The 13,252-nt window shown below is 38.8% G+C and overlaps 1 protein-coding gene across 1 annotated transcript; it reads left to right on the forward strand.

Annotated features, from left to right (window-relative positions):
* The first annotated feature begins 462 nt into the window (after nucleotides 1-462).
* LOC134219717 (trypsin beta-like) lies at nucleotides 463-1,846 on the forward strand. The gene is made up of 4 exons (XM_062698552.1): nucleotides 463-606; nucleotides 669-943; nucleotides 1,125-1,444; nucleotides 1,505-1,846. Exons 1-4 carry the CDS (start codon nucleotides 552-554, stop codon nucleotides 1,695-1,697), a joined length of 843 nt encoding a protein of 280 aa, XP_062554536.1. The 5' UTR covers nucleotides 463-551; the 3' UTR covers nucleotides 1,698-1,846.
* Nucleotides 1,847-13,252: the final 11,406 nt, after the last annotated feature.

Raw genomic sequence — 13,252 nt, forward strand, 5'->3', positions numbered from 1 at the left:
TGCAAGCGCTCAAAGGGCCCATCCACAAAGTATATCACGCCTCCAGTGGGAGGGAGGTTCAGAGTAACGTGACGGTCCAAACAAAAATTTTAGAGGTTTGTTACAAAAAGCGTGACGTAGGGGGGGGGGTGGTTTTGAAAATCACCAATATTTGTCTGACGTACTTACGGATCTTCCCAAAGATACGAGTTTCATCTTCGGTTTTCTTCGTTAGCTGGATCATGTGATAAAGGCAATAACCGAATGATGAAACTCATGAACAAAGCTGAAATCATGCTCGTTACCTGTTTGCAAATTTAAAAATTCAAAATTCAGTTATCAGCAATTTTGGATTTAATAGTATTGTATCAAAAATGTAGTCAAATATAACCGCATTAGATGGGGGTTTCAAAAACTAAACCATTGAGCGCCAATGGGCGATTTATTTCTTGGAAATTAATCTTGAACAAATAATTTCGTCGGTCTCATCCTAATCTTAGTCCACGAAACTCTGCCGAACGAATAAGTTGTCTTTCTCCCTGCTGATTATCAGAATAATTTGTGAAATCGTCATGCATACCGTGTTTCTGGTTTTGTGTCTAGCATCGCTAGTGAGAGGAAATAGGCGTAAGTGAATTCATAAAGACATATATAGTTTACAAATGAAATATTTATTTCCTAATTGGCAGAGCTAACTATTGAAGAGGTGTTGGCTCGAGTGAACCGTCTTCCCCAGGCATTGGCGAATGTCGTATCCAGAGCAACAAATGAGGTCCATCTAAAGACAATCGAAATCGATAACAGCAATAGGATAGTTGGTGGGGAAGAGACTACCATCGAAGAATATCCATATCAAGTCGCCCTAATGTATCAAGGTCGGCAGATTTGCGGTGGTTCGATAATAGCCGATTCATGGGTCCTTACTGCAGCACACTGCTTAGACTGGGCGCCACTCAATGCCGATGTAAGAATAGCGATGAGAAAAAATACTAATTTGCTCTTAATAACAAAAAAGTATGTTACAACAATATCAACGCATAGAATTACATATTATCATCAGACTTTTCTCTAGAATACTAAGTCTTTTTAATTGAATATATGCCTAAAGATCCTCAATAATTCAAAACCATAAATCTTATTTTCAGCTATCGATACGATCTGGAAGCTCCTCACGGTCAAAGGGAGGCACTATCCATACCGTATACTACTACCACATCCACGAGGAGTACAACCCACTGGATTATCCAAGGGATGTTGCCACAGTCCGCGTTAGATTTCCGTTTAGTGCAACAACAAGTGCGGTCTTACCAATTGCAAGCACAGTATGGATTTCCGGGGAGGCTACCGTAACTGGATGGGGAAAGAACGCGGATGGTTTAATTCCTGACAATTTGGCAAAAGTAACGATCCCCGTGGTCAACCAAGCAACTTGTAACACAACGTGGGATGGACTGATAACAGACGAGTGCGTCAACTTTTGTGATATAAATTTTTACCACTCTTTAATAAACATCCATTGTTTTAGCATGATATGTGCCGGTGATATGGGAGTTGACTCGTGTGACGGAGATAGCGGTGGACCCGCTGTTCAAAGTGGTATCCAGTATGGCATTGTGTCATGGGGTGCCACCACTTGCGGCACTGGACTTCCTGGAGTATATACAAATATAGCGCATCCTGCAATTAGAAATTTTATCAAACGAACAACTATGAAGTGAAAATAATACTGTCAAATTTGTCTGAACTGAACAAAGATTTGAAATCGTATTCTAGTAGGGCAAAGGATTATTTCGGCCACTTAGTTTTGTATTAATAGAAAATTGAATGAACATTTTGCTGTACCTGAAAATGTACCCATAAAACTATTACCGCAAAAACTACCAAAGTCGAAAATCTTTTTAGAAAACCCACTAAGAATTAATTTGGACATTCATCCTTCAGAGAACCTCTTTGTAGGCCTTTGTATTTTTCTCAGAAAATCCCTCGGAACTTCCTCCAGGAAGTCCTTGAGGACTGGTTATTCCTTCAGTAAACAATACAAAACTCCTGTAGGAACAATTCCGGAAAGAATTATAATTTGGAGGAATTTCTAAAGGAATTTTAAAAGAAATTGTTGGGTTTGGTAGTCATATGGCTACCACTTCTCCCTCATGCGCAGGAGATCGTGGGTTCAATCCCAGACCAGTTCCTTTTTTTCTACTGTGTATCTTTCCATATATTTTTCAAGTTCTAGCAATCGCTAGAACTGAAAAAAAAACGCTTTCATTTTCATACCATTTCCATCTTCTTTCCTATTCCTACAAAACTTGACATGTTCTAACAGGTAACTGCACGGGTAAAAATCCGTTCCCGGAAATGAGAAAATAATTCATGATTTCATGAATCCAGCGTGTTTTCATGTTATGAAAATACACCATGAATATAAATCATGATTTATTTTCGCGTAACGCAACCAATGCGTTACGATTTGGTTGTTGAGATCGAAAAATAAAAAAAAAGTTCAACAGGAGTTTTGAACTCGAGTACACTCTGAGTGAGAGTCCGACGTGCTACCTTTCATCCGTTCTCCTTTCTTAGGAAGGGAGTGTTCGAAGTATAACCGGTTATGCATTTTGTCGACTGTTGAAGATTGCGTAGTACCATGAAAAATGTTCCTGAAATCATGAATTATAATCATGATTTCATGAACTGGCATGATTCATGATTTCATGATTTTTTATTCATGATTGTAGGTATGCATTTTTTTTAAGAATTCGAAATGAACGAAAAAGCTCGTTTCGGCATCCAATAAGAACATACGCCACCCTTTCATTACTATCATATTGACAGCCTGTTAACCAAGACAAACCTCAGCCATAGAACAAAATTCCAATAAAATTCCACATGAGCTTGTGGCAAGTGCAGAGGGGTTCTCGGCTTTTAATGGGCGAATGACCGTGAGGACGTGGCCAGCGCTAATCGACCATGTAAAATACTAGAGCTCTCGGACTGTACACATTGAGGTTGGAGAGCAATTCCCATCCATGCGTTACTGTACAATTGCGATTGTCCTGGTCAATCACGGAGTAGCAACTACGAAATGCACGGTCGTCATGCTCATGCTAATTTTTCTAAAGGACAAATCTATCCGTTGGTTACTACACAATTGCGATTGTTCTGATCAATCACGGAGTTGCAACTACGAAATTCATGGTCATCATGCTCATGCTCATTCTTCAAAAGGAATTTGCGAAGAAATTTCCAAAGGTTTTTGAGAGTTACACTTGTTTTCAATTAAAAAAGAACACTTAAACAAAGGTTTTATAAAATTGAACAAATTTACGAAATTTCAGAAGTTTCCCAAAAGAATTTCCGAAGAGATTCCCGAAAAAAATCATAAAAAAAATTCCAAAACAAATTTTTGAAGGTCTACAGGAGTTCCTAGGAGAGTTGCAAAAGGAATTGCTACAGAAAATTCGGAAAAAAAAATCCTTGAGATAGCTCTAAATAAATTCCAAAGGGAAATTTCAAAAGAATACCAAAAATATCTTCCTAGAGTTTCCGAAGAAATTCTTTGGGGAATCACTGGAAGAATTTCTATTAAAAATTCCTAAAAGAAATTGCCGAAGGAATTTCTAAAAAACTCCTGAAGGAGAAATTTCGGAAAGATTTTCCGAAGAAATACTTAAAAGTAAATTCTTGGAGGAAGTCCTGAATGAATTCATTAGGGAAATTTTAAATTAATTCTTAGAATTCCTTTTTCGAATTTGCTGAGGAATATCATGAGGAATTTCCAAACGAACTTCCGAAGTATTTCCAATGAACTTATGTGCTGTGATGCGGCAATGTCCTAATGGAGGATGTAATGTAAACTTTTGCTGTGGAGGTACAAACTATAGCCACTAGGATGTTCACCCCACAAGTCTAGCAGTAGCTAGCAATTGTACAAAAAACCATGATACCGTCGTTCGGGGTGACATTGGGCCTAGGGGGTAAGATTGGGCCAAAAACGAAAAATGTTTCCACTCCTAATATCTCAGAAACTGTTACGAATTTTGATGAAAACTTCAAACGGTTCGAAATTATAGTAAAATTCACGTCTAGGAAATCACAAAACAAATTCCAAGAACTAATTGTGCTCGTACCATAATGCTTGGAATTTGAATGTAAAACTATTGATCGAATGAACCCGTATTAAAATAGTGTCAGTAATGCCCCACAAATCTATTACATAACTAGTTTTTAGATCGATGGATACCTGGTTATTATGTTACGATAATCTGTTGTTGTTTTATCGAATTTTATGAATATTTATATAGCGGTTCTGGTTTTTTGTAGCAACGAGCAATGCACGCTGAAAAGGGGTGAGATTGGGCCAAGCCTTCGGTTGATTTGCCATACACAGTTGGTAAGAGCCGTAATGTAGGCAATTATTTTTAATGAACGATTGAATCGTTGCATCGTCACCGCTGTGTTTTATTGTACTTGGCCCAATGTCACCCCCTGTGAGGGGTGAGAATGGGCCAATTTTAAACAACATATAACTTTGAAGACTTTCCCTCATTTATTATTTTTTCTCCACACAGTGGTAAATTCATTGTTCAAGTTTGTACCAAACTAATTAAAACTTGATTCCAATATTAACTACTAGAGCTTTGTAACATTTACTTGGAGCATACCACATTTTGGCCCAATGACACCCCCGTTGGCGGTATTCATAAAAAGCATAATATGCCTTGCTGCGTGAAATTTTTATCTCAGCTCAAAACTCTTCACGCCGCCACCGCCTCCGAATTGCTTACGGCGTGACGCCGCCGCCACCGATGTAAAAATGGCCTTACGCCGCCGCCTTTCACGAATACTTCGGCGCACAGGTCTATTAGTGAGTAGGTGCATTTTTTAAAGAAAATCGGCCTTTGCAGAACCAGCATTTTATGAAAACTAAGGGTTTGGTAGTTTTATTTGATTTTGTTTGGATTCTGATTTTGGTTTTGTTGCTGTTAATTATTAAACAGGCTCATTATTGAAAATAAATCAGTTCTTTTCAGGACTACCATTTTATTCAAGAGAACCGAGACGAATTTTGATCAAAGTGCCAAATCGCTTGGCGATGGCAGAAAATTGCCGTCTGTATAGCTGAATCACTGGCGCTTGTCGGAGGCGGACGCTGCAAAAAATTATTTGAATGGATGAGTTTTGATTTTGCAGCGCATAATTGGAAATAATTCGATCCTTTTTTCTTACCACCATTATATATAAGGGAAAGTTGGAAGAATATTTTTCAAATTATAGAACACAACCGCAGAGAATTCATGACGTCTAGTGAAAGATAAACATTTTCATCTCTAATAATAATTCATGCCGCATGGAACGCCTATTATGGGCAGCAGGGACTATGTCCAAGGGCTTGACGATCCCTCCCCAGGCCATCTGCGAGTTGTGGCGCCTGCCTAGGATGTGGTGGGGTTTTACAGTGGGCCCTGTTAAACCTCTACAGAAAGCTGCATGTATCCTCAAGTAGGCTCCACCAAAGCTACCGTGTGCCGCTCAAAGCGCACAAGCCCAAGTCCTGGTGCTAGGTGAGACGCTAAACAGCCCTGACAAGACGGCCCTCCGATGAGACAGGTTTGCGCAGGCCCAATAAGCCGCCTGGAAAACCAATCATTACGAACAATATTGTCTATCCGGAATAAATTTATACCGCTTTTTATACCGAAGTTGGATTTTTCTCCAGATACAGGCAACTTTCCCAACTTCGGAAGTAGTGCGCTGGATTCGCATAAAGATGCGCTAAACAACGCACCAATTAGTTTGACAAATAAAACTTCGGAAGAAAGTTCGGTTCGGAAGTCCCGACTTCCGAATTCTAACTTGGTGCTACGCCGACAATATAAGAGATAATGCGACTCGATATAATCGGCAAAGACCTAGGCGACGAATAAAGGATCACGATTGGAAGCTTGGAACATGGAACTGCAAGTTGCTAGGTTTCGCAGGTTGCGACAGGATGATCTACGATGAATTACATCCCCGCAACTTCGACGCCGTGGCGCTGCAGGAGATTTGCTGGACAGGACGGAAAGTGAGCGGGCATCGGGAGGCTACCTTCTACCAAAGCTGTGGCACCACCAACGAGCTGGGAACCGGCTTCATAGTGCTGGGTAAGATGCGCCAACGCGTGATTGGGTGGCAGCCAATCAACGCAAGGATGTGCAAGCTGAGGATAAAAGGCCGTTTCTTCAACTATAGCATCATCAACGTGCACTGCCCACACGAAGGGAGACCCGACGACGAGAAAGAAGCGTTCTACGCACAGCTGGAGCAGACTGTAGCGAGCAGAAGTAATACACGTCTTATTTGTTTGCCGGTTTATTCAGAATGATCTTACATATTGTCTGTCATGTCACAACTGTAAATGTCGAATGTCAATGACTACTTTGATTTATGTATAAGTGTAATATTATAAGTAGTTTAGTAGTTTATATCATCTATCGATTACTACATCTCGGTCATCCTGAATTAGAGATGTCCTCATCGACATCATCATCAGAGAATGGGCTAGTAGAAGAAAACCATTTTCGAAAATTATTAGGTGAATGCAGCTTAAACAGTTGTTTATATACTTTTTTACGAATTTCTTCATATTAGAAAACCAATAAAAGTTTTTGATTTGTATCACCGTTTTCTCAATTCCAATATGTCCCATATCATCATGACACATTTTAATAATATTGTCAATCATTGCTTTCGGAATAACTAACAGAAGCGTATTATTCTCCTTTCTAAATAAAATTCCATTTTTCATCTCAAAATTTGGAAATGTATGTGTTTCAAGATGTGTTTTGATATTTTTAAGTTTTTCATCTTGTTCTTGAGCGAAGATAGCATTTCGTTCTATATCTTCAGTATCCAGCAAATTTACAACTTTTATAGAATTATCTGCATTTTTATCATTATATGGTGGTAGTACTTTTCCTTCACTCACCGACATTCTACTCAAAGCGTCTACATGGCGCATTTTGATTCCATCCCTAAATTCTAAACTGTAATTATAATTTTCTAGAAACAAAGCCCAACGACTGATTTTAGGATTGATTTCTTTTTTCGCCAAAGTTTGAGCTAATGCGCTGCAATCGGTATACACTTTGAATTTTATTCCTGATAAATATACATGAAAGCGTTTTATTGCATGTATAACTGCAAGTGTTTCCAATTCGAAGCTATGTAATTTTGACTCAAAATCATCCGTTTTCTTACTGAAAAAGCTAATAGGGTGAAAATTTCCATTTGTTTGTTTTTGCATTAAAACTCCACCAAATCCGAAAGAACTGGCATCACAATGTAATTGTGTTTCTGCCTTTGCATCATATAGCGCCAATATAGGAGCAGATGCAAGTTTATCTCTTAGTTGCAAAAATGAATTCTTCTCAGAGTCACCAAATACAAATTTCGAATCTTTTTTCAGCAAATTATAAAGCGGTCTTGCTATCACAGCAAAATTTTGAATAAATTTTCGAAAATAACTTGTAAGACCTAAAAACCTTCGTACATCTTTAGCATTTTTTAGAGTAGGAAATTGCAATACAGATTCAACATGAGATTTACTAGGTTGATTTATAATGTACCATAAATATTCAATTTCATCCAAACAAAACTTGCATTTGTCAAAATTAAGCTCCAATAAATTATTACTTAATACTTTAAGAACTTGTTCTAATGTTTCCAAATGTTCTTCAATACTTTGAGAGGCAATTAAAACATCGTCAATATAAACACAAATCTTTCCCTCATCTATTAACGGTTTGAAAATTTTATTTACGAAGCGTTGAAAAACAGCAGGTGCATTGCAAAGCCCGAATGGAACGCGAGTGTATTCATATTGACCGTTAGGAGTTACAAATGATGTGAATTTGGTACATTCTGCAGAAATTTTGATCTGATGGAAACCAGATTTTAAATCCAAAATTGAAAATATTTTCTTTCCTTTTAATTTATCAAAAATATCTTCTATTAAGGGAGCGGATAATTATCACGAAAAGTATCTTTGTTAAGCTTTCTATAATCTACACATAGCCTGATATTTCCATCTTTCTTCGGAATGATAACTATTGGACTTGCAAAAGGAGAATCGCTTTCTCGTATTATTCCAGACTTCAACAGTTCATTTATTTTAATATCAACTTTTTCTTTATTATTTTGTGACAGTCTTCTGGGCTTGAAATGGAAGGGTGCTCCAGATTTTAAAACTATTTTCATTTCATAATCAATTTGTGGTCTCACAGGTCGTACATATTCAAAATAAAATTTCTTTATTATAATAAACTGTAAATTTTCCAAATGATCGTTACCAATATCACCTGTATTTTCCTGATTTTTTTGAAAATCGATGGAATTCACAGTCTCAATTACTTCTTTCTTTTGTACAATATGTGCGCTTTCAAAAACCGGTGCTTTAAAAATTTGAATCCAACCATTTTCTATGATTGTGCGCATTCCAGGCTGCATAATAACATTTCTACCAATAATAACGTCATACGAGGACATTACTGAATCGGGGATGACTAAAAATTCAATTTTCATTGATATACCTTGAATTAATACATCATCTACTAAACAACCCACAATATTTAGCCTGGTTCCTTCGATACCCTTGTATAAGATGCTACTTTTATATTCATATATCTTGCTTTTCTTTGTTAAACCAAGACGTATCAGACAAACCGGGCTTCCTGTGTCGAACAATGCTCTAAATGTAACGTTTAAATTTGAAAAGTGTATATCTACCAGTCCATTGTCTACTAAGTCCTTAGTTTTGTCATCTTGGTGATTTTTTACGATTCCAATCTTGCAGTGCCGCTCCATATGTCCATGCCTAGGGTAGACCAAACGATTGCCATCCTCATGGATACGAGCATTCTTTTTGCGACAGTTGGCTGCAATATGACCCGGAGATTTACAGTTGAAGCACGTTAGGTTCTTGAAATCCGATGGAAGCCTTATTGATGAGAATGCTTGAAGAAGTGTAGTGGCTGACGAAAATCCTGACATCTTTGCGAAATTTTTCAACTGTATGTTTGGAATTCCTTCAAAAATATATTCGATTAACTCCACTTCGCCAAGGTTCAATGGTGAAGCGAGAATTCGTTTAGCAATGTAGTAGTCTTGAAATGTTTCGTAACTTTTCCATCTTCGAAGCTCCAGCTTTTTCCGCAATGTAATTGTACTATTAGTTACAGAAAACGTTACTTCCAGAAGGTTGAGAAATTCAGATAGATTCATAGCAAAGCGATTTGGATACGACACCATCCATCTCTGGGCATTCCCTCGTAAATGATGAAAAACGACCAACTTCAGTACTTCAGTTTCAATGTGAAATTGATTTTTCATGTATTCTACAGAGTTGATAAAGTGCTCCACATTTTCATCTCCATTTCCAGAAAAATATGGAAGAAATTCGCAAATTTCACTCAGTTTCAAGCCAATACTTGATGTTCTGGTTTTATCTAATACATCTGGGCATACAAATCTTGATGCTTGCTCTCCAGTCATGTTTTCAAAACGAACGCTAGACCTTGAATTCCGCAAATCGGATTGGTTTTCCACTACCGGAAGAGGAAAAATATTTCAGAAATCCTTCGACATTGGAATATTCGACAGCTGTTCAGAGACGTTTGAGTTGATTATCCCACTTCTGATATGTAGCGAGCAGAAGTAATACACGTCTTATTTGTTTGACGGTTTATTCAGAATGATCTTACATATTGTCTGTCATGTCACAACTGTAAATGTCGAATGTCAATGACTACTGTGATTTATGTATAAGTGTAATATTATAAGTAGTTTAGTAGTTTATATCATCTATCGATTACTACACAGACATACGATGGATGCTCACTGCGGGACGTCAAAATCGTCCTCGGTGACATGTACGCGCAGGTAGGAAGGGAGGAAATGTATAGACCGGTCATCGGACCGGATAGTCTGCACACCGTATCGAATGACAACGGCCAACGATGCAGAAACTTCGCAGCCTCCCGCGAAATGGTAGTCCGAAGCACCTTCTTTCCCCGCAAAAATATCCACAAGGCCACATGGAGATCACCTAACCAAGAAACGGAAAACCAAATCTACCACGTTCTAATCGACGGTAAATTCTTCTCCGACACCACGAACGTACGCACTTACCACAGTGCGAATATTGAATCCGACCACTACCTCGTTGCAGTATGCCTACGCTCAAAACTCTCGACGGTGTACAACACGCGTCGAAGTCGGACGCAGCGGCTTAACATTGGGCGGCTACAAGACAGTATACTAGCCCAAGAATACGCGCAGCAGCTGGAAGTGGCACTTCCAAAGGAAGAGCAGCTAGGCGCAGCGTCTCTTGAAGATGGCTGGAGAGATATTCGATCCGCCATTGGAAGCACCGCAACCGCTGCACTTGGCACGGTGCCCCCGGATCAGAGAAACGACTGGTATGACGGCGAATGTGTAAGGACATAAACGGGAACCTTCTTACGAACGAGCGTGAGGTGATCCAAAGGTGGCGGCAGCACTACGAAGAGCACCTGAATGACGATGTGGCAGACGAAGATGGCGGTATGGTGATGGACCTGGGAGAACGCACGCAGGATATAATTCTACCGGCTCCGGATCTCCAGGAAATCCAGGAGAAGATTGGCCGGCTAAAGAACAACAAAGCACCTGGGGTTGACCAACTACCAGGAGAGCTATTTAAACACGGTGGTGAGGCACTGGCTAGAGCGCTGCACTGGGTCATTACCAAGATTTGGGAGGAGGAAGTTTTGCCGCAGGAGTGGATGGAAGGAGTCATGTGTCCCATCTACAAAAAGGGCGATAAGCTGGATTGTAGCAACTACCGCGCAATCACATTGCTGAACGCCGCCTACAAGGTACTCTCCCAAATTTTATGCCGTCGACTAGCACCAATTGCAATGGAGTTCGTGGGGCAATACCAGGCGGGTTTTATGGGCGAACGCTCCACCACGGACCAGGTGTTCGCCATTCGCCAAGTACTGCAGAAATGCCGCGAATACAACGTGCCCACACATCATCTATTCATCGACTTCAAAGCCGCATATGATACAATCGATAAGGACCATCTATGGCACCTAATGCACGAAAACGGATTTCCGGATAAACTGACACGGTTGATCAAAGCGACGGTGGATCGGCATGGCGACGATGGCATCGGTGGTGACGAAATCGAGGTGGTATAAGAATGGCAGCTAAATAAAATTTCCATTTAAAATTAGAAATTTTCCATAAACAATTAGGAAATTTCCAATAAAAAAATCAGGGTATGAGCAATAAATAATTATAAAATTTCCATTTTATATTTCTTTATGGAAATTTTCTTATTTTTTTTATTGCTTTTTATTGATCATTTCGTGGAAAAATTTTATTTTGTTATGGAAAAAATATATTTATTTTGTGGAAAATTTTGTTATTTTTTATTGCTAATATTGATTTATTTATGGAAATTTTGTATTTTTTCCGTGGAACATCTTGATTTATTAATGGAAAATTCTTCTTTTATAATTGCAATTTTTGTTTTTAAATTTTTTAATTTATTTTTGTTTTGTGGAAAATTTTTAATTGTTTTTATGGAAATTTTGTTTTATTTGTGGAAATTTTATATTTATTTATTGCTCATACCCTGATTTCTTTATTGGCAATTTTCTATTTTCTTATGGGAATTTTCTAATTGTTTAGGGGGAGTATTTATTTTAGTCGTATAAGAATTTGTGTACTTGGGCTCACTGGTGACTGTCGAAAATGATACCAGCAGAGAAATTCGGAGACATATAGTGGCTGGAAATCGTACATACTTTGGACTCCGCAAGACGCTCCGATCGAATAGAGTTCGCCGTACCAAACTGACAATCTACAAAACGCTCATTAGACCGGTAGTCCTCTACGGACACGAGACCTGGACGATGCTCGTGGAGGACCAACGCGCACTCGGAGTTTTTGAAAGGAAAGTGCTGCGTACCATCTATGGTGGGGTGCAGATGGCGGACGGTACGTGGAGAAGGCGAATGAACCACGAGTTGCATCAGCTGTTGGGAGGACCATCCATCGTTCACACCGCGAAAATCGGACGACTGCGGTGGGCCGTGCACGTAGCCAGAATGTCGGACAGTAACCCGGTGAAAATGGTTCTCGACAACGATCCGACGGGCACAAGAAGGCGAGGTGCGCAGCGGGCAAGGTGGATCGATCAGGTGGAAGATGACTTGCGGACCCTCCGTAGACTGCGTGGTTGGCGACGTGTAGCCATGGACCGAGCCGAATGAAGAAGACTCTTATATACCGCACAGGCCACTTCGGCCTTAGTCTGAATAAATAATAATAATAATGATGGAACGCCTATTACAGCCACCTTAGCGTCAGTAGACATATTCAGAATTTCAAAATAAATAGTTTACACTTTCGTAGTAATCCTACGTGGTGTCCTTAGTATTATGTACAATTTGGAATCTTTAGGGCTCACCCGAAAGATTATTAGTGAAACTTGGACAGTAGGTATTTGATGTAATGTATTTCATTTTATGCAAAAACTTTAATAAAAATTGCACATTCTGTCCAAAACCGATTTGAATATTTTACTCTCAATTCCTGAACAATAAAACGTTAAATTTTAAAAACGAGCATGGAAACAAAACTCAGAATCTATACTTTTTTAGCATTTTTTTTTTTTCAAATACGGGGTAAATCTTGATTTCCTTGATCCGATTACAATTGATTTAATAACGGAACACCTTATGACTCACATATGTATGTAATGTACGCCAAAAGTTTGAGTGCGATATTCGCTTTGACGCAGCCGCGCTGTTGCCATCTAGCGGCGACGGACGTGTGCGTGAAATCACTGTTTTTCAACATGGTGAAGTATAGGAAGTATATTTTAAAATGCTTTTAAAATGTTATTAACAGTGATATGTTGAAAACTTTTAAATACGTATAATTAGAAATTTGAAAAACTACATGTTAAGCTCCTCATCTACACATGTTTTTTTAATCAAAATAATTCATCTTTCGTGTTACCTATATGAAAGTAAATTAAATTTCTAACCCAAAAAAGTTAACAATTTTAGGCTAGAATGTGTTTTAACGCTTTAATAAGCATTTCAAAATTGACGTCATATATCCCTTGCTGGGTGAAATAAAAAAGCATCAGCCGGCCCCCATTTTGTTTTCTCGCTTTCGTCAGGGCCAATATGCTCTGGAGTCGACGGCCTCTTTGAAAATAATTATCAGTCATTTCTTT

This window comes from Armigeres subalbatus, chromosome 3, assembly GCF_024139115.2.
Source record: "Armigeres subalbatus isolate Guangzhou_Male chromosome 3, GZ_Asu_2, whole genome shotgun sequence".
Taxonomy (NCBI): domain Eukaryota; kingdom Metazoa; phylum Arthropoda; class Insecta; order Diptera; family Culicidae; genus Armigeres; species Armigeres subalbatus.